We start from the raw sequence: 20,380 nt of genomic DNA, 5'->3' as shown, positions 1-20,380 counted from the left end.
TGTTTTGCGTGATTGAAATTTTAGCCCATGAGGACACGACATGAACGGAAACGTCTAATCCAGATGGTCGGCGATGCTGCTATGCGTGAGCTTCACGTGATCCAAGGTCCAAACTACGCGTGATGCGCGTGAGAAAATAGCGTTCTTTGCATTCCATACATTCTTAGTGGAAGACTCACGAATTGAGCAAAAATCGAGTCCTCAAGCAGTTTTTAAAGGCCTGGGTTTGAAGGGTGTTCAGAAATTATGAATGATCCCCTATATCTTCGGTTTGTCTGCCTAAAACAGGATGAAATTTTCCCTGGATATTAAACTTGATGTTTTCTTTTGCTTTTACGTATAATTTTGATCACGTGACACATCACGTGACCAAAAAATGAAAATTTCGTAATTCGGCGATATGGCGGCGAATTTTCTTTATATAGATAACTGAATTAGTGTTTCCGAAGCAGATTTTAAATATTTAACTTTTTACGTTTGGAATGATTGTCCTTAAAGGGACAGTGTCACGCTATTTTTAGTAACACATTGAAAATCGGAAAGACGCTATTCAGTTGATAGCAGCCAAGATATAATGACAAAATTCCATTAAAAGGCTATCAGAATGCAAAGAAACTATCCACGGATATTTTCGCCAGCAGATGACCAAGATAGAGAGGGGTTCAAATTTGAAAACGTCTGGCAGACGTTTTCAAATTTCGCTGATGTAACGCACTAAAAATCGCCGGTTGTACTATATTTTGGTTCAACCTTTCGTCTTAGAATCACTAGTAATATTTCTTTAAATTAGCGATTGAGAAATTAAGTAACACAGTGTTCAAAGTTTAAAGTTAGTGAATTTTGGCCGAAAATCATGATATCTCCCATCGATCTCCCATGATACTGCCCCTTTAAGTTTTTAAATTGGAGAAATTAACAATCAAAGGCTGAATTGTGGACTAAAAATTGACCTTTGTCCTGATGAATTTTTTCTGGAGAACAATGGACGATCATTCCAAACGTGAAGCGATGGAGATATTTAATCTTTATTAGAAACGCGTTTTTGTTTGATGTTTTCTATTAAAACCGTCGCCTACCTGCCAAATCTTTGCTTTTTTTCACAAAAACGATCACGTGACATGTCACGTGATCTATAGTACCACTTATTACGCTTAGAAATTTTTAGAATGATTATATCTTTTTATCTTCCAAATTTCAGTTCAGTGCCATTGAATTTGTTAAAGTTATCTAGAATAAACCATTTTTCCTCTTAAAAGCCCTTAACCCAGGCCTTAAACTGCTTGAGGTCAGGGCCAAACTACATAACTGCCGCGCTTGCGTTTGTAAAAACAACGTTGAGATTTGGATTGCGGGCTCCTCTTGTCGCCCGCAATAAGGTCTTATAATGTCACGTTATCAGGTCTTATAATAAGCGCACCAGTGGCGATACACTGACACATAAATCAAAGGATCTTAAAAATTAAACAAAATCTTCTTTATACGGATCTCAATTTGCAATTGCCAAGCACCTCAACACAACAAGATTTGACTTTTGAAAATTCAAGGAAAAGGTAATTCGAAAAGGCATTACTTTAACATATTTTAAATCGGTAACTGTGACGTTTCAAAGAAGTCGAGTTCTCCATAGCTACTGTGGGTGGACTCAAAGGGGTGGGACAGCGTCCGGCGTTAGTTCTTAGTAAACGAAAACCGTTAGCCTTACGTGGATTTCATTTCCATTCTCGCGTAAATCTTACTGAAGTTCGTATGGATGTAGATTGGGCTGGTTCTCCGTACGTATAAACAAAATAAGAAGCGACGTATGAACGATTTGCGTAAACGTAAAAAGTTGAGCGCTGTTCAACTTTTAACGTTTACGCACGCGGCTCATACATGGCTTCATATCTTATTTACGTACTTAAAGAAAGCTAAAGTTATGTCCGTAAACACATAAAATGGAAATCCACCTTCAGAGCATGCCGAATCGATTCAATAGCCAAGAAAATACTAGCAACCACAACAATATATGTTTGTGTCACACTTGAAACATGAATGAACGAAAACAAACATAACATAACATAACATACTTTATTGACTTTCCCCGAGAGGCTTTTCAAAGACAATGAACCAATCTAAAAAAATGATGCAATGTACAATGTAATAAAAACAGAATCGTAAAGATATAAAAACTATTTTGAAAAAACTACTGTTGGATATTAGTACTGAGGCATTAATTATGTTCTTAAGAATTATAGAGACCTTTGCTGAGTTTACATTTAAGACGGTATTTAAAAACAGATACAGAATTGAGAAAGTTTAAGGGAGCAGTCTAGGCAGTTCCATATATACATTTTACTCACGTCTCTCAACGTGGCGTCCTCGAAACAAAATTCCTTGAACAGCTGACTTAAGCCCCATGTACACAATTTGTTTTTTCGCAGTATCTGCCCTCTCTTTAATAGACTCCATACGTCTTTTTAGAATTTTGTCAGCTGATAAAACCATATATTCGTTCCACCCTCATTAATGTGTCATCCGCATTATGATACGACGACTTTTCCGATCCTGATCATGATAAAAAAAATGCTTATGCAGTAATTTCGTTAATCCCTATCCTGTCCGTATCTAAGCAATATCCCATTTATCCGGACCATCCCTTCAGTCCATGATTACGACCACCCTTGAGGCCGGCCTGTTAAACGTTTTTAGTCATATCGACCGGGGACTGTCTAGATACTCTGGGCCGGGCACGTTGTCTTGAGACGGGCATTGTGTCTGGTGCGGTATTTCAGGCAGCTCATGCACGCATTTCCACTACAGTATCAGTTTCATTAAACACCAACCCGAAACGATTATGGTCATTTGTGAAATCATGTACAAAGAAGCAGAGCACACCTGGTTGTATTATATACAACGGAACTCGCGCGTTAACTCCAGAGGAAAAAGCAGACGTCTTTAATCAATTCTTTTGTTCGGTATTTAATAATAGGACCGATAAACTGTCATCCATACCAGGACGTGGATGTGATTATTCAACTGTTTTGCCTACACATCTCAGTAATGACCTGATTTGTACACCTAGTGAAGTGGCTTAAGTACTTAAATCTCTAAAATGTAAATATGGCCTGTGGACCAGATGGGGTTTCCCCGCGGTTGCTCAAAGGAATGCCACATGGAACTAGCTCCAACTTTGGCAAGGCTCTTTAATTACACCCTTTCTCGTAGCACACTACCTATTGAGTGGAAGACGGCCCACGTAGTTCCAATTTTTAAGTCGGGGGAGCAAACGGCAGTTGATAATTATCGCCCTGTTTCTTTAAATAGTGTAGTTGTCAAGTCTTTAGAACGTCTTGTACACAATCACATAATGAGTTTTCTTTCCGATAATAAGTTATTATGTGATAATCAACATGGCTTCAGACCACTTCGCTCATGTGTAACTCAGCTGCTCCAGCTTGTCCATGGCTGGCTTCGTATTCTTGAAGAGCGTGGCGCTGTGGATGCAATTTTTCTAGACTTTTCGAAAGCTTTCGATAAAGTGTCCCATTCACACCTGCTACTAAAACTCCAACATCACGGAATCAAGGGTCAATTATTGGAATGGATTTCAGACTTCTTGACTACCAGAAGTCAAAGAGTAGTAATTGACGGCCATTCTTCCGGCTGGTCCGAAGTAACATCTGGCGTGCCTCAAGGAAGTATTTTTGGCCCCTTGCTCTTTCTTGTTTATATTAATGAATTTCCTTTGGCGGTTAAGTGTAACTGTGGACTCTTTGCTGACGACAGTGTTCTTCACCGGAAAGTTGCTTCAGCGTCGAATTGTGAAGATCTTCAAACTGACCTTCATAGTGCCTATGACTGGTGTAACTCCTAGCTTGTTACTCTGAAGTCCGAAAAGTCCAAGGTCCTACACCTATCGAAATCCAAGGATTCATATCATCATGAGTACTGGTTGTCTGACAAACCCTTATCAGCAGAAGATCACCATAAGCACCTTGGTGTCTGGCTGGAGTCTTCCCTGTCTTGGGATTACCATATAAACTATATCTGTGCTTAGGTTTGATAAGAAGAACCTTTGGTTCAAACAATCCTGAAGGAGTCTCGACAGCATATAAGACTTTAGTGCGTCCAATTTTGGAATATGGATGTCAGGTCTGGAATCCGTATTTAGTGAAGCACATCAAAAGTATAGAGTCGATACAGAGGCGAGCTATTCGACTCATTTGCGGATCAGAGAAAGAATATCAGGAGAGACTTGGGGTCTTGAAATGGCCTTCGCTTGAGTTCACGCCGAAGGAAGTTTATCTGCTCAGTGCAGATGTACAAGATTATTTTCGGACACTGATCCTCATATGTTTTTTGATTTTAATGTATTAGCGAAAACGCGTAAGAACCATAATTTCAAGATAAGACCTAAGAAGACACGTACGAATTACTTTAAATTTTCATTTTTTAATCGCTGCATAACAGACTGGAAAAGTACCCGAACAAACATTATGCATGCATCTTCATTGGGCAGTTTTAAATCCCATCTTTAAGATCATTTGTGTCATTTAAATCAGGAGTAACTCGTTAGGTTAGCTTTGGGCCATTTGTAAATTTTACTTCACAATTCTTAGTATCAATTTTAATAGGTAATTTAATTAAGCTAGTTTTTAGCCGCATTTAATATTTGTTTCATTTTTTGTTTCTTTTTTTTTTTTTTAAATGTTTACATTTTTTTTTGGAGAATATTCTTTGTGTGGGAATTTAGTTTCCCCCAATTATTCTCCGGTCATGTGCTTTTTATAAGTCTTGAAATTTCATTTTTTTTATTGTACATATACTAGCATGGCAAAGCATTATTAAACATTAAACATTAAACATCACACACCGCCAATGTAATAACGGTAATGTATCTATTTTTAGAGATGACTTATAAAATGAATTCCTTGTTTGTCGCAGTCATCTTCTCTATTTTTTTTAATTATTATCATCTTTGCATGCTACAGAAAGCGATGTTTACAATACTACACACTACTTACAGAACTTACAATAATTTAAATCTGATTTGCAATATTAACAATACTTTTTTCTACTAACAATACTTACTATATTTACAGTACTGACTGTACTTACCATTCTTAATAATACACACAATACCTATCCTACTTACAATTTGTTATACAATACTAACAGTATTTACAATACAACACAGTCTTACAACAAGTCTTACTATACAACTTGATTACTTACAATATTGATTGCAAAAATCAGTAATGAATCCCACTGGGTGTCCTGGCTACTCAAATACCCAGCTTCTATTTTGATTTGCCAAAAAAAATTACTTTCCCTCTGGGGAGGAGTATTTAAAAGGGGCCCACTTCTTCTTGAAAGAGGTTACAGATCTGTTTTTCGATGTCCATGGAGTTCATAACCAATTGAATGTATACTTCTAAAATAGGGAAAGTGCTTCTTAGTCTGCAGGTGTATATATAGTGTCTAGCGATGAGAAGAAAATGGACGTGCAATCATCTTCACTATTCACCTTGAAGTGAAATTTGTTCAGGCAAGAGGAACTTTGTGTCTCTTTCCTCAAAGTGAACCTTAAGTAAAACTTGAAATGACCCCAGGCTACGCTATTGAACCGTAAAATAGAGGAAAGCAATTCAAGCTTCGAAAACTGATGCAATTACTAAACTACAAGTATAAATTAGGGTTTTATTTTACTGTTTGTGTTGGCGGCGAGTTTTGCACCTGGCTCATAGCCTCGTCGTAAGAAGGATTAATAAAATGAACGTCTCCAGGGTTTGCCTTGATGATCGCAATCCGATCGTCTTCGCTGTGTCTTTGGTTTCTAAACTCCGGGTATCGGAAACGACGACTGCGGTGAAAGCAAACCAGAGCGGTCACCAACACGATCAGAGCTCCCAGTGCTGAGCCTGCGGTCGCAACGACAATTGTCATCTTGTCCAGATCATTGCCATTGGATTTCCTAATGAATACAGCGGGGGTACTTTTAGCTGAGGAAGTCAAAAAAGTGAAATAAGTTTATAATGCTTTCATCTTACTTGGAAACAGTTTATGGAGTAGTTGGAGCATAAAAGTGCCAATTTCTCGTACCCAGATCGAAAAAAAAAAGCAAGTAGACAATGGTCAACATCCTCTTTCCTAATATCTCATCTAAACCCATCATTTCCCAAATTTAGTTTTCATCATTAATTCAAATTTAGTTTTATCCTTTTAAGACTCTACCGAGTTATGGCAGCTGGAATTTTCAGATCTTTCCATTCTGGCTGCGGCTGTTTCTTCAAATTATTCAATCTAAGGCCCTGTTCACACAGTTACCCGTCCTAAGGCCCTGTCACAAGCACTGAAAGGGACATTGTTCAGACTCCTTGGTGTCCTGAATCAGAGTCCTCAGGCTCTTTGGCAAGTGGTTGGTCGCTGGGGGAGACTCTGGAGAAATGGAATTTTATTTACACTTCTTGATTGGCTGCTCCGTAACGGCTTGCATTGTTCTACCGCAGAAATCCTGCAGTAATGAAATTCCAGTTCTCCAGAGTCTCTCCTGGCAACCAACCGCTGGCCAAAGAGCCTGAAGAAGCTGGGTACGAGATTGTCGTTCCTCCATTTAGCGTCCACCATTTTGTCTATTGTATCACAGCCTGGGCGCATGGAGAAAGAGCGCAGGAACTGACAAAATCCTGTTCAGACAAGTGCCCATGCTAAGGACTGGTGCCTGAGGCAGTGTCCGTGTACACCCCACAGCCCACTAACACACATACTTTGCTCTCGGTCATCTGCTGTTCCTGGGCTAGACGGATCGCAAATAAGTATGTAACTGTTCTTCTTAAACGTTGCATGGTGGCCAGTTTTCTGAATACACTTCTCATCATACAGAGCCTTTGGAAGACACTCACAAAGAATTGAACAGCAACCATAAGAAAGGCAATTCCCAGGTAGCCAAGTACCAATATTGTGTACAGGTCTGCATACCACCGTTTCCTCGCCCCAGAGGTAATACCCAAACCTACACGTGTAAACGAGGCGATCATTCAGAAGGTACTTTTGCTGTAGGCGAACGGCGTGATCCTAATAACCATGGAGAATCAAGGGCGGAGGCCCGCAAGTCAGCTCTGATTCTGCCAAACACAAAATAAAATAGCAAGTCATGTCAGTTACTGTATGTGTTGTGTCCAATTAATTTCGGTCATGTACGCAGCAATGAAATGAACCCACGTTCTTTTGGCGGGAATCAATTGGCCATTTTCTAATCGGCCATTTTTATGACTGTGCCATACACACATCCATCAGCTAATAATCCTAGCAGTCGGAAGACTATAAGGATATTAAGAATATTAGAAAGCGGCCAGGGCAGGAAAGGAATGGAAACAATTAACAATTATTCCACGAGCGTGCGTTGGATATGAGATGATAGATAGCCAACGAGGCGCGCTGCGCCGAGTTGGCTATAATTATCTCATATCCAACAAGCGCGAGTGGAATAATTGTTTTATTAAAAAACAATCAAGAAACATTGCTAGATCTTGTTGATTTCGCTTTGCAAGAACAATTAGAAGACAATTTTAATGGTCTCTATTTCTCAGCCTGGTATAATTGCTCATATACCATTGCCGCTAAGCCAATCAAATCGCTCGAATTGCATTATACAATGATCCAGTTTTTAATAAAAAAATATATACCTATAATTATCTAATTAGCTTGCAAACTAAGTAAATAAATACATGTAAACATATAAGTGAATAAAATTGTGACATCTTCTCATCACATTACTTAACAATTTAGATCCCATGTTGCCGTGCGTCTGTTCAGTAATAGATCACATTTCTTTTTTGTTCTTACCACGTTTTGACGTGTTCCATAGCGAGATTGTACGCAGGAAAAAGAGTCGCGATTGGTTTTGGTTTTCCTTCTCATTGACTGAAAAATTAGTCCAAGGTTTCTTAACCCTTCTAACTGTAGTTACTGTAATGCACAACCAAATCATCTGTAAATTAACAGGGAGCTGTTACCAGCTTAAACTCGGGCCATATTTGACTGTGTGGTGCGTAAGCCTACGATTTTTTAGCAGTGATAACTTCCAGCATCGCTAATTTCGCAAAATCGATAGATATAGAGATATAGTGAGGCAATATGTAAACACAATTTGTCAAGATAGAATTGCATTACTTGCAGTCAGAATGAAATACACGGGAAAACGATATTTGTTAAGTAGAATACCTTGTGCTTTATAGGGATGCTTTAATCCCGGGGCTTCGCTTTCGATTCTACCAGATCTTGTGGTGATTGCCGACATTATATTAATCACTGTTCAAGTCCAAATATTGTCAAGTGTGGACAGAAATGATTCCAAGAAGTCACTAAGAATTTCCGAGATGTACTTCTCCCTTGAATGCCAAAGTCTTATTTTTAGCCATTTGTCTTGCATCCGCAATCCTGTATGTGACACGTCATTTGGTCATATACGATGTCTTATTGGACAATCGCGACCGCCCCCCCCCCCCCCCCTCAAAAAAAAAAAAAAATTAAGAAAAATATAAAGAAAAAGAACGACCGAGAAGTTAACTCGGTGCCTCATGGCCCAAGTAATTATTGATTATTTGAGAAGCCATATCAAACTCTCGAAATTGTTTTTCAGTAGATGTACAAACACCTTAAAGTCATTTTCAAAAACTCGGCTGCACCTCATTTTTTCAACGTACTTCTCAGTGTTAAAATATATTCTCGTGTTTGATATATACATTAATACTTCAACACCCAATTGAAAACTTCTCTATTTTCCACATTCACAATATATTTAACATTTGAACCCTACTTTGGCACGTTGGGTTATGATCTTCAGTCCACACTCCACTTGGAAGACACTGCCGAGAATGGGGACCATGTAGCTTGTATCCAATGATGCACTCAAAAGTCACTATTATCCCTATGGGAAAATCAGTCGGCTCAAAGACCATATAGCCTTGTTGTTGAACAGTATCATTCAGTGCATAGATCCGTCCATGGTCTATATAACCTGGGCTACGACACTTACTCCGAACTATAGAGAGTAAAAACAGAAACAGTGGAATTACGTAAACAGTCGCACCTTTTTTCTCAGATCACGCATGTGACGGTTAAATTATGCAAAAATGGATGAGGAGAGATTGGAGAGAGGGAGGAAAAACTTCACAGCTTTGCGACTCGGCGCTTCATCCATCACCCGCTACGGAACTTATAGGATAAGAAAGAGACTGTGCGCGGTCTACATGTACCTCTGAACTTATCCTTGTGTTTATAACAGGACCCTTCTGTAAATCACCTTACTGTGTCAGATGTTGGTGTTCTTAATTTTTATCTTTTTTATTTGTATCTTAGCACAAATGTATAACAAGTACTACACTTAAATCACAGTTTGGATAAAACTACGGAAAACACTTAGTACTATATACTATCTTATGTTGGTGTTCTTAACGCTGTTGTTATTCCTTCACTTTGCACATGGGTTTTAATTTCATTATTATTGAGCAAGATCGAGGGTACTTTTAAAGCGATGTTGCCACAAAAACTTAATTATTTATGAAAGTACGGGATTTGCTGAGATATACTGAAAGAGCATGATGAGAAAAATTAATGTCTTCTTGCTAAAAATCGGTGTCTAAAAATCTAAAAATAATTATTATTGAAAGTTGGGGATGAAATATTGGCACCGAACAACCACTTTTTAGTACACTGTAGATTGCTTTTTGGGTGACCTTCAATTGTTTCAGAAAAGTGACCATAAAACAGGCAGCCAACATAAATGAAGCCCTTTAGCAACTGAACTCGCTATCTGAGCAGTGACTATTTATTATTCTCTGACAGCCCCAGAAGAGCATCAACAACAATGGCAGGGGGGTGGGGTGGGGGACGAAGAGGGTAGAATGTCTACAAATGAACCACATTCATGCAAAGCTTCACTACCACTTACCACAACGAGGGCGGTTCCCATCCCATTGGCCATTTTCTAAACATCGTAATTTAGCCCTTCCTTCAAGCCTGTGCCCTCTGTCACAGGCAAATGTCACTTCCACACCTTGTGCAAACCGGAAAAAATCACCTTCATCCCAGCCAAAATACTTGTACTGCGGCTTTCTTGATACAATTCTACCATGCCAGTGATAAAGGGGTTGGACATCTGTGGCATTGCAATACTTTACTGTAAGAAAAAAGAAAACTCAAGACTACTGTCAGTGAACAAAGCATGTATATGACAAAGCGTTAATGTACACTTACTGAAAACAAGACTTTACTGAACAATGATATCTAACTGAACAGCTTGTTCTACAGGGTTAATTAACATTTTGAAGATAAGAGGTATAAACCAAAGCTGTTGGTAAGGGGGTTGGTTTCTAAAGAAACTGTGGTGCTTACATCAGTGGGGGAGTGGAAAATGAATGTTTAGTTTTATAATAATTTTTGATAAGGTACATACATACATAATTAATTTAATATAGCAGGTTCTTAATAAGGCAACTTATCAAAGCTGATGTGGACCTCAATGGATGTGGATTTCAAAACAATGAATAGAATGTATAACAATATACAAATTATAATAAATGAAGGTAAGATTCCAATTGACAAATAATAAATTTTATTGGCAACTCAGAGGTGATATAATCTCATATAAAATATTTTATTTGAAAGGCAATTTAAGCTCTGTGAAAAGATCTGAGTGCTGGATTCAAAGCTTTTGTCAGAGTGAACTGATGGGCTACTGCTCAAAGACTGAAACACGTACACAAATGTACACTGTAACACTATATGTACACATAGGCCACTTACCACAAGTTATAGGCACTGTTAATGACCAATGACCCTTCTGGTTGTCGCATGATGCTGTTATACTATATAGAAGCCATCCACCACTGACAAACACGTAGCCAGAGTGGCAGAGGTATGTGGCATAAAACCTTCGACCACGTGCAAAAAAGGTGTAATTTCCATGGCCTGTGCTTGGGTATGGAGGGCGTCCACAGGTTATTTCTGAAGAACAAAACAAACGTGAGTTATTTACAATCTATATTTTTACAGAGTGGGAAGAAAATTTAAATTCTAGTTTGTTCCCTAGTGGTGAACCATCTCTGAAGTTTAATATAAGTCATGTACATGTACTTTCCTAACAGACAATTATAATATTATTTTTATTTCTCACTTGCTCTACATGTAGTGCCACAGTGTCTGTTTCAGTCAGGTTTTCTATAGATCATATAAGCGTTTTTTTTAAAGTCTTTGTTATAGTAATTTCACAATTTTATGGTGTGAGACCTTGTAATAAACTGTTGGTCAAATCTTGATTTTGTGTCCTATGATACCTCTTATGATGTCTTAGCTTGAGATTGATTATTTTATCTTGACTATCGACTTCAAGTTCCTTACGAAGATTCTTATCAGATTTTACCAAGATCTTGTAAGATCTTACTATAATCTTACCAAGATCTTGTAAGAATCTTTCAAGAATCTTGTAAGAATCTTACAAGATCTTGTAAGTTTCTTGTAAGGATCTTAACTATTGTAAGAACTAAGATAAGATCTTGTTAAGAAACTTAATAAGAATCTTACCAAGATCTTGTAAGAAACCTGTAAGAATCTTACAAGGTCTTGTAAGATCTTGACTTACAAGATCTTGTAAGATCTTACTGTAATCTTACCAAGATCTTGTAAGATTCTTGTAAGAATCTTAACTAAGAAGTAAGATAAGATCTTGTTAAGAAACTTGTCAAGATCTTGTTAAGATTTCCAACTGGGTGTACAGCAGCAGCTAGAACACTTGGAGTCAAAAGTTCTGCTCGTTTAATAGATGAAAGCGGGTACAGGTTGTAACTGGCTTTTAGTTACAGTCCCTGAATACATCATTGTTATTACATTGAACTAGAATTTAGAAAAGTTGGTATTATTTTACACCTATTGTCTACTTACTCATGCAAGTGAAGTTGCCACTCCACTTGTAACCATGCGATGAAGGGTCCTTGTCACACAGTATTCGGGTCTGTTGGTAATCAACCAAGTATCCATCATTGCAAGAATAATTGACATAGCTTCCCTTACTGTTCAGTACTGGATACGTTGTTATGTTGGCATGAGCAAACGTTGGAGGCGGCATTGGACACCCTCAACATAAAATGAAAGTACTGTAATTCAGTGATAATGCACGTCGCACAAAAATAGAGAACAGTTCCTTTCAGTCTCTGAAGCTGAAAACTTCTCAGAAGTCGTGTTCTTACAAAGACGATTACAAACAGAACCAGGTTTTAAAACGTATTCCTTCAGGTAATGTATGATGCTCTATGCTCTTTCTTTGTGTTTCACCATTGAGTGATTTAAAACAAAATTATTTTAATAAAGGGTTTTTAGCAAGGCAAGTATGAAGGCATTTTTTGTCTTGAAATTGCTTCAAATATAAGCCCTTTTTTGACATGCAGTAAACAAATTACATGTAAAAACTAATAGTTGGGTATTTAATTCTTGAGAAAAATCCTTATTTATAAACAAGAAACAGCTTACTAAGTTGTACTTTCCTTGAAAACACAAGCAAGCCTAGTACACACAAAGAGATACCAATGCTCGACTGATTTCTTTTGTATACACTTGACTGAACCAAGACAAACAAAGCATTGGTGCAGGTTATGAACTTTTAAATCTGTCAAGTGAGGTTAATTTTTCTTTGTCAATTGTGTTTTCTAAATTAGTGATAATCTACATTTATTATTAAAAACTAGATCATTGTATAACGCAATTCGAGCGATTTGATTGGCTTAGCGGCCATGGTACATGTATATGAGCCATTATACCATGCCCGAGACCGTTAAATTGTCTTCTAATTGTTTTTGCAAAGTGAAATCAGCAAAATCAAGCAACATTTCTTGTTTTTAAAAAAAAAAAAAAAAAAAAAAAACCAATTACTTCACTCACACTTGTTGGATATGAGATGATTATAGCCAACTTGGCACTACACGCCTCGTTGGCTGACTATCATCTCCTACCCAACGCGCGCTCCTAGCTAGAATAATGTTATTGTTAAATATACAGTGTATAGAAATCTTGTTCATTTAGCTCGAAAGCTAAGTACATGTATGCAAATGTAGGGTTAAGGTTTCTTAAATGCTAATAATTATTCTCTGTGCCAATCCTACATGTGGCTATGGTGTGAGTTACAGTTGAGTGGGGATTAAATTCAAATTTTAGAACTTTTCAAGCTTGTATTATCTTTCAGTGCTATATTGTATCAGTTACAAGCAAAGGTATATGCACTGTACACTGTACTACATGTATTTATCGATGAAACATTCCACCATTACGCAATGAAATAAAACAAAGAAGGAAAATCAGATGTCAAACTTTATTGCATACAGTGTAGCAACAAAGCCTTATGTGGCCCAATTTCTTGTAACTTGGTTGTTGTGCTACGGCAAATTTTATCCGCCAATATACTCTACTTTTAATTTCAGTTAAGTTTCAATACTCCTCTCTAAAAGAAACCCTTCCGAGGGATGAAAACTTTCATAAAGGGCAAAAACACTTACCTTGGTAAATACATTTTGGTACTTTTCCACTCCAATAATAGTAGTTTTTCCGGACACTACATTTAATTTTTGGAACTCCACTAAGCGTATAGTTGGGATTGCAGTAAAAAGAGACCACAGTTCCCACAGGAAATCTACCACCTCCATTGGAGACAGTCTTGCCACCATGAAGTGGAGATCCTGGATCACTGCAATCAGCTGGCGCTGATGAAATAAGAAACAAAAACTATTACAATTTTTCCTATGATAATAATAACAATATCTTAAGTCCTGAAGTGGTCATGTTGAAACGCAGACCATGCAGACTGCAGACCGCGGACTGCAGACAGTGCAGACCATGCAGACCGTGCAGACTGAGTGTTATTTTTTTTTTTTTACTTGTACCTTAATTTTTCTTGTAAGACATTAATTAACGTAGTAAATACTTTCACTAGCTAGTTTCCTGCTTCCTTTTTTACAGTGCAGGGCCAGAATTTTAAGTGAGGAAGCCTGACTTAATTGTTATAAGCCTTGCGGTTTCTTTCAGGTTTTCTCACCATTTATCTTCTTTCCTTAACTTTCTTTATTTTTTCCATCTTGTGCTGTAAATGTTGTGTATATGGCTGTATTGTATTGTATCGAATTAAGCGAACCAAAACATACACGTAAAACGCGTCTGCTGCGGATGCGTATACGCGTCTAAAAATCTGCAGACGCGCGTCTAGCTATAGTCAGACTCATTAGCATGTATGAGCTAGCTCATTGTTTTACAACTTTAAAAAAAAAAAAACGCTTGCCGAGAGGCTTGCTGTATTTTGCGAAACGAAACGAAACGAGATGATGAATAAATCCGTAGAATTGAAGATATCAAGACTACAACAGATTTCCGTGGGTGACAAGCTAAAAGAGGAATTAAACGCCGGAAGTGGAGAGTTTCTGTACTTTGCGAAACAAGCTCTCCATAGACCATGAAGGGAACTTGTTTGTTTATATTTGTAAACGCTTTTCTTATTTATCCCTTGCCCCAGGGGTCCAGTGTGAGCGATCAGATCGGTTACCCGGAACAAGCGTAAACACTGCGAGTCTACTGTACTGAGTACTGCAACGCTTGACACATTTCTATATTCAGTACGTTCGCTTGGATAAAGCCAAAATAGCATCTTTTGCAAGATTTAAAGCTTCTACTGACGTTATAAAACACTGACAGAAGCCGTCGTTCCGACGTAGAAAGGAATTGCCACGCTGAAAACACTGGCAAGATTTTTGCCACGTGCTAGGCAATCGAATTCCTTCACATGTGTCAAGTTACATTCGGCAACAACACAATGCAAGGAACAAAATTTACAGAGGTTCTGGGAAGGAAATCTAGACGCTTTTTTTTATTCAATCAACACGGGAGCCACAGTGCCTTTCCAATTATACCCAACTTGTGCCATTTTCAGCCCTTCGAAAAAACCTCGAAACACATTAATATATGTATGTACACCTGTAATGGCCATGGCTAAAAAATGAGAAAATCACAAGAAAAATTAAGTTACAAGTAAAAAAAAATAATACTCAGTCTGCACGGTCTGCCGGTCTGCACAGTTTTCACGGTCTGCAGTCTGCATAGTCTGCGTTTCAACATGACCGGTCCTAAAGTGATTATAATGTCACAAAACTTAAACTAATTATAAAATAATGCTTATTGATTATTGTGAAAGAGCATGATGAAAAATACCTACTTGCCATTAATATCAGCATCTTATTGCAATTTGGGAGTGAGATTCTTACTGAGAATTAATAATACTTATGCCCATTGCAAGATGTAACTAAATACATTTTCTCCAACCTTCACGTTGCATAAACCCTTTACAATGAACATGTAATACAAAGTTCTGAGCCTGAAAACCTCTGAGTATGAACAAATTTGACTTACACAGCGTACTGCCAAACTATAATAAAATTATTGCCTTCCTTTTAAACAATCAAGATTCAATCGTGGTTACCACATGTCAGATTTTGGAACGTCACAATTCAAACAGTTACATGTATACAAAATCATGACCTATGTTACACCATACTTTTAAATGTACCACCGAACTGTCAAAGACATACAAACAATACTAACTGTTTTTGGTTACTACATGTAGGTTTAAAGACATCTGTTGAACTAAGTGCCCAAAGTTGGAACCTGTTTCCTAGGATTGTGAAGTTCTGAGTGCTACAATTGTGACATGAAACTAAAGTATCTACGCTGCACTTTTATATTACTGAGATTCCAACCCACAAACAAGGAAGTTGGAGAGGTAATTGCGCTTACTAACCCTTCACAACGACAACATATATAGCTTATGACGGTCATACTACATGTATATATGAAATACCCATTACCCTGCTATGTTTGAGGTTTTAATTTTGGTTTACAATGTCATTGATTGGTTAAAAAATTAATTATCTTTATTTAAAAAGTCGTGCGCTTTTCAGTTTAATATAATTATTGTGTTGTCCAAGTCTGAAGCAAATTATTCTCCTAAAACAATGCTTCATGTAATCTGATCTTGGGACTCTCACTTGTCCCTCTGGGGCCCTCAACCTTGGTTTAAGGAGTCCTGAAGGCCTTCCAAGAAGAAAATTTGAGGGAAAACCTTGAGTTCATAGCTTTGTGGTAGTACAAGACCTTTCAACCCAATCCAAAATTAATAGTTAGGCTGCTTACATCATAATAAATGCAATGTTATCAGATAATTATCAGTTTTCAGTTGTCAAAGAAGGTTACATTGTAAATCTGACAATCTTCTGGTTTCGTAGCAAATGTTGAAATTTCCAAAATTGCGGCAAAGAAACTTTTCATTATAAAATTGTTTATTCTCTTTATAAATATATACATGTACACATACAGATGTAGATATATATATCAACTTTTTTAAACTTGAACCTTAAAGTAGCTCAAAAAGGGTATTATTTTTGGGTTAAAATTATAACATTACATAATTACGAAATAAAAAAAATATATATATACAGTACACAACGCCAAAACCGTGTACCAAGAGGCACTCAACAAAAGTGGCTACAACTACAACCTGTGTTACAAAGAGTCACACAACGCTACGCAGCAATCACGGAGAAACCGTCCAAGGAACATTCTTTGGTACAACCCACCCTACAGCAAGAATGTTAAAACGAACGTAGGAAAATGCTTCCTTTCCCTGATTGATCAGCACTTCCCTAAATCAAATCCACTTTACAAAATTTTCAACCGTAACACGCTTAAATTGAGCTATAGCTGCATGAGTAATATCAAAACCATTATTTCCAGCCACAACAAAGCCCAAATTAATAAATCTGATGCCATCAATGATAGTAATTGTAACTGCCGGAATTCAAGCACGTGCCCCATGGACGGAAAATGCAACGATCAAAGCATCATCTACCAAGCCGAGGTCACAACATCCACCTCAAAAGAGACATACATCGGTCTTTGTGACACGGCTTTTAAGTTAAGATACAGACACCATGTATGCTCATTTAGGAACGAACGGTATAAGCACGCAACCGAATTAAGTGAATATATTTGGAACCTAAAGGATAGAAATATTATGTACAACATCAAATGGCGCAAGATAAAACAGGCCCGATCGTATTCAAATGTGAGCAAGAAATGCAATTTGTGTCTATGGGAGAAATATTTTATTAGATGTCGACCTGAAATGTCAACACTGAACAATAGAAGCGAACTTATATCCACGTGTAGACATTCCAAAAAATTCCTGTTCCTCTGAGAATCTATATATACAGTACACATATATGTACTGTATAACCATTAAGAGTACCACTAAAACAATGCCAAACAGTCAGCAAAATAATAGGTTGTAGATGCTGAATTTATTAACAAGAAAATGCGTCAAGGCCAAACAACTTAAGTACTAACTTTAACAAAATACTATTACCTATTGACTATTTATATTCCACAAAATATCTAGAAGTGAATAGGATACCATAATGATGACTCAACATTTTTTATGAGCAAACGTCTCTCTTACTATTACATGAGATCATGTTCCTGAGGGCACAGAGTGTGTGTGTGTGTTCCACTGCTGAGCTCACGTCACGAGACACATGAAAACGCTCTAATTTCACTTCGTGAAGCAAAACACAACAGTTTATTGTATAAATGTTTATGTCTACCAGGGAACACGTACTTTCACGCACATGATATGATAAAAGTACATAATGGCAAGTAAAACATGCACAGATTTCGATAGGAAAGAGACGGAAGTGAACAGCAAAAAATTGTGAGGATGTAAAAGATTAATTTTACTAAGCTTCTTACCTGAAACGAGGTGAATTGTACTATAGCCGGCCATTATGATTAGAATTGTGACTGAAATCGCCAATATCCGCCAAATTTCTGCTCTAAAACGACCCATCATCATCGGAAAACGTCAAAATGCAGCAAGGCCATCGTTTCTTTGCAGGGTAAAAGGACTGCAACAACGACTAAGAATGTCGAAAGGAATGCTTTGGAGTCTGAACTTAAGTACTGCGTGACCCAGGCGGGTCACGTAGAAATGGAATTCGCTGCTTTCCCACAAAATTAACTCTGTCTGCTACAATGAAATTATCTCAAACGAAGCAAAGACACTTCCTCTTTCAAACATGAGACAACCCCCTCCGATATCTCCGCTTTCAAAGCGAAGAAACTCCTTGTTTGAGATGGCCGGGAAGGAATTCTGAGCACTGGTAATTAAGGTGAATCCTTGCTGCGCAGACTGCTGCGCATAATTTTTCGCGTCATTTAGCGCGCGCACGCACAACATTGCGGGATTTAAGGACGGTGCCTACTATTGTTACTGCGCATACGTTCTGCGCATCGCAAGATTCTCGGGTTTCCTATGGGTGATGCCTACTTATACAGGAATGTTTTTGCGCGGTTTAAAACTATACGGAGAAAGCAGAACTTAGCAAATGCTTTTGGTTCATCAAAAGAGAATTGGGGGTAACCATGCATTTTTCAGAGATAATTAAGCTTCAATTTAGGAAAAAATCCCATACATTGCTTTATATTTTGGCGTTTTTTAGATATATTATTGCTTAATTGTCTCTGAAAAATGCATGGTTACCCCCAATTTTCTTTTTGGATTCCAATAGGCCTTGCTAAGATCCACTTTTCCCACATAATCATAAACCGCACAAAAATACTTCGGTATTAGTAGGCACCGTCCTTAATGGTCCTTTTCTTCTAAACGAGCATGGCGACCCCCATTTTTTAATTCATTAATTTAAATGTCATACGGTTGACCACTATATATCGCGATTTAAAGGAAAGTTTAACACTCTATTTTGAGATAAAGTCGAGCTTCCCGTAAGCGACCACCCATAATGTCAAGGATATGTGGTCGCTTACGGGAGGTGGTCGCTTACTAGAGGTCACACCAGAGGGGGTCTAAACATCGGGTAATATCAGATATGGTCATTACGTAGACCTAACCCTTTTGTCAGTGCTTATCGAAACCCATAGTAGTAACTTTTATTAGCTTTAAGCCTGGTCCAAAAATAATTATTCTAGGCAAAAAAATCTTAGGGTCTCTGGTGATTCTCACAAATTACAGCGATTGAGACAATTACTGTGAAAGAAACTTGACTCTTTTATTACTCCAGGTAGCGCTGTCAAATTTTTCAGGGAACGGAACATAAGCAAAAAGATAAGAAAGATAAAAGATAAGAGTTTTTTTTTTCCTACAATGGATGCAATCTGATTAAAGTTTATTTCAGTGTGAAGTAGTAGTGCAGGTGTATTTTATCAATTGTTTCAATGCTATACCGGGAAACACTTCTGGTAACTCCGACTGTGAGGTTTACGGTGTCTGCTGTAATGATGTGGCCAATATGTAACAGCAACACATTTTTCAATTTCAATTTGAGAAATACAGCCCATTGTGTGTCAAATGGTCGCCTACGGGAGGTTAAAAACAATTGAAAATTTTAAACAATCATCTCTAAAAGTGGTCGCTTACGAGAGGTGGTCACCTACGAGAGGTTCCATCTATAGTGATTTGACTTGAAAACGTTTGGTATTTTGGAAAAGTAGTCGCTAATGAGAAGTGGTCGCTTACGAGAGGTGGTCGTAAAGGGAGGTTCGACTGTATTTTTATTTTAATGCTTTAAAAAGCACGTATTTAGCAGTGCTGCTTACGTGCACACGCAGCAAAATCTTTTATTTCTTTCATAATCTTAATTCCAGTTCAATTAAAATAGTTTGTTGTGTAAGATTAAAGTAATGTTTGTTGAACTGCTTCGATATTTTAATGCAAGAAATTAATTTTTCTAGAAAGGGTAGTTCCCTTTGCTGATTACTAGCATTCCTAATATAAACCGCGTGGGTCATCTATTTACTATAATAGCCATCCAGGTTGCACAAAAACCAACCTAGTTCCCAGCGTCTCTCTTCTTCCCGCCCCCCTGGAGCGAGAGAGGAGAGACCGTCTCTCCTCTCTCGCTCCAGGGGGGCGGGAAGAAGAGAGACGCTGGGAACTAGGTTGGCACAAAAACGAGCACGGTGACCCCCATTTTTCATTCCATTTTTGTAATGCTCATAACATAGTCATGAACTGGACCAAGTCTTAGACAATTTTAAAAACTCCTTCTTTTTCAGTGGAATTATCTTAACTATGGCGCAATGTCATTTCAGTCTCTCTGAGGATGAGTTTTGGGACCGGTGACCGTTACATCAAATGAAATGTTTGTTTGTTGGTTTCTTATACTTTCTCAGACTGGAAAATGAAATTGATAACATTTTACTGCCCTGAACATGTTTAAGTTCCCCTGTCTAGCCTATTACTTAAATCTACAGCCGTAAACTATAGCATTGGGGACAACTCGAGGAAATCTCCTGGCTG

At 37.8% G+C, this 20,380-nt stretch overlaps 1 protein-coding gene across 2 annotated transcripts; it reads right to left on the bottom strand.

The window, feature by feature from the left end:
• Positions 1–2,050: 2,050 nt before the first annotated feature.
• LOC146482384 (E-selectin-like) lies at positions 2,051–18,213 on the bottom strand. 2 transcript variants are annotated; one of them, XM_085107224.1, is made up of 8 exons: positions 17,815–18,213; positions 13,524–13,727; positions 11,920–11,989; positions 10,786–10,986; positions 9,932–10,159; positions 8,798–9,022; positions 6,747–7,103; positions 2,051–5,981 (listed from the first exon to the last, which is right to left on the bottom strand). In XM_085107224.1, exons 2-7 carry the CDS (start codon positions 13,689–13,691, stop codon positions 7,054–7,056), a joined length of 942 nt encoding a protein of 313 aa, XP_084963350.1. In that variant the 5' UTR covers positions 13,692–13,727; positions 17,815–18,213; the 3' UTR covers positions 2,051–5,981; positions 6,747–7,053. The 2 variants fall into 2 exon arrangements, with proteins under 2 accessions (XP_084963350.1, XP_084963351.1); XM_085107225.1 differs by having other exon boundaries at positions 8,798–8,908.
• Between the last annotated feature and the right edge of the window lie 2,167 nt (positions 18,214–20,380).

This window comes from Pavona decussata, unplaced genomic scaffold, assembly GCF_977016875.1.
Source record: "Pavona decussata unplaced genomic scaffold, jaPavDecu1.1 SCAFFOLD_46, whole genome shotgun sequence".
In the NCBI taxonomy this organism is placed as follows: domain Eukaryota; kingdom Metazoa; phylum Cnidaria; class Anthozoa; order Scleractinia; family Agariciidae; genus Pavona; species Pavona decussata.
This window is presented reverse-complemented; position numbering and strand designations above follow the sequence as displayed.

What these genes read in the sequence shown, in the direction of transcription:
- LOC146482384 (XM_085107224.1), bottom strand. Translation starts at nt 13,691, where the DNA reads ATGGTGGCAAGACTGTCTCCAATGGAGGTGGTAGATTTCCTGTGGGAA. An exon ending in TGGCAACTTCACTTGCATGA is followed by an intron (nt 10,987 to 11,919) that starts GTAAGTAGACAA and finishes TTTGTTCTTCAG; the next exon opens with AAATAACCTGTGGACGCCCT. An exon ending in TGGGAACCGCCCTCGTTGTG is followed by an intron (nt 9,023 to 9,931) that starts GTAAGTGGTAGT and finishes TACTCTCTATAG; the next exon opens with TTCGGAGTAAGTGTCGTAGC.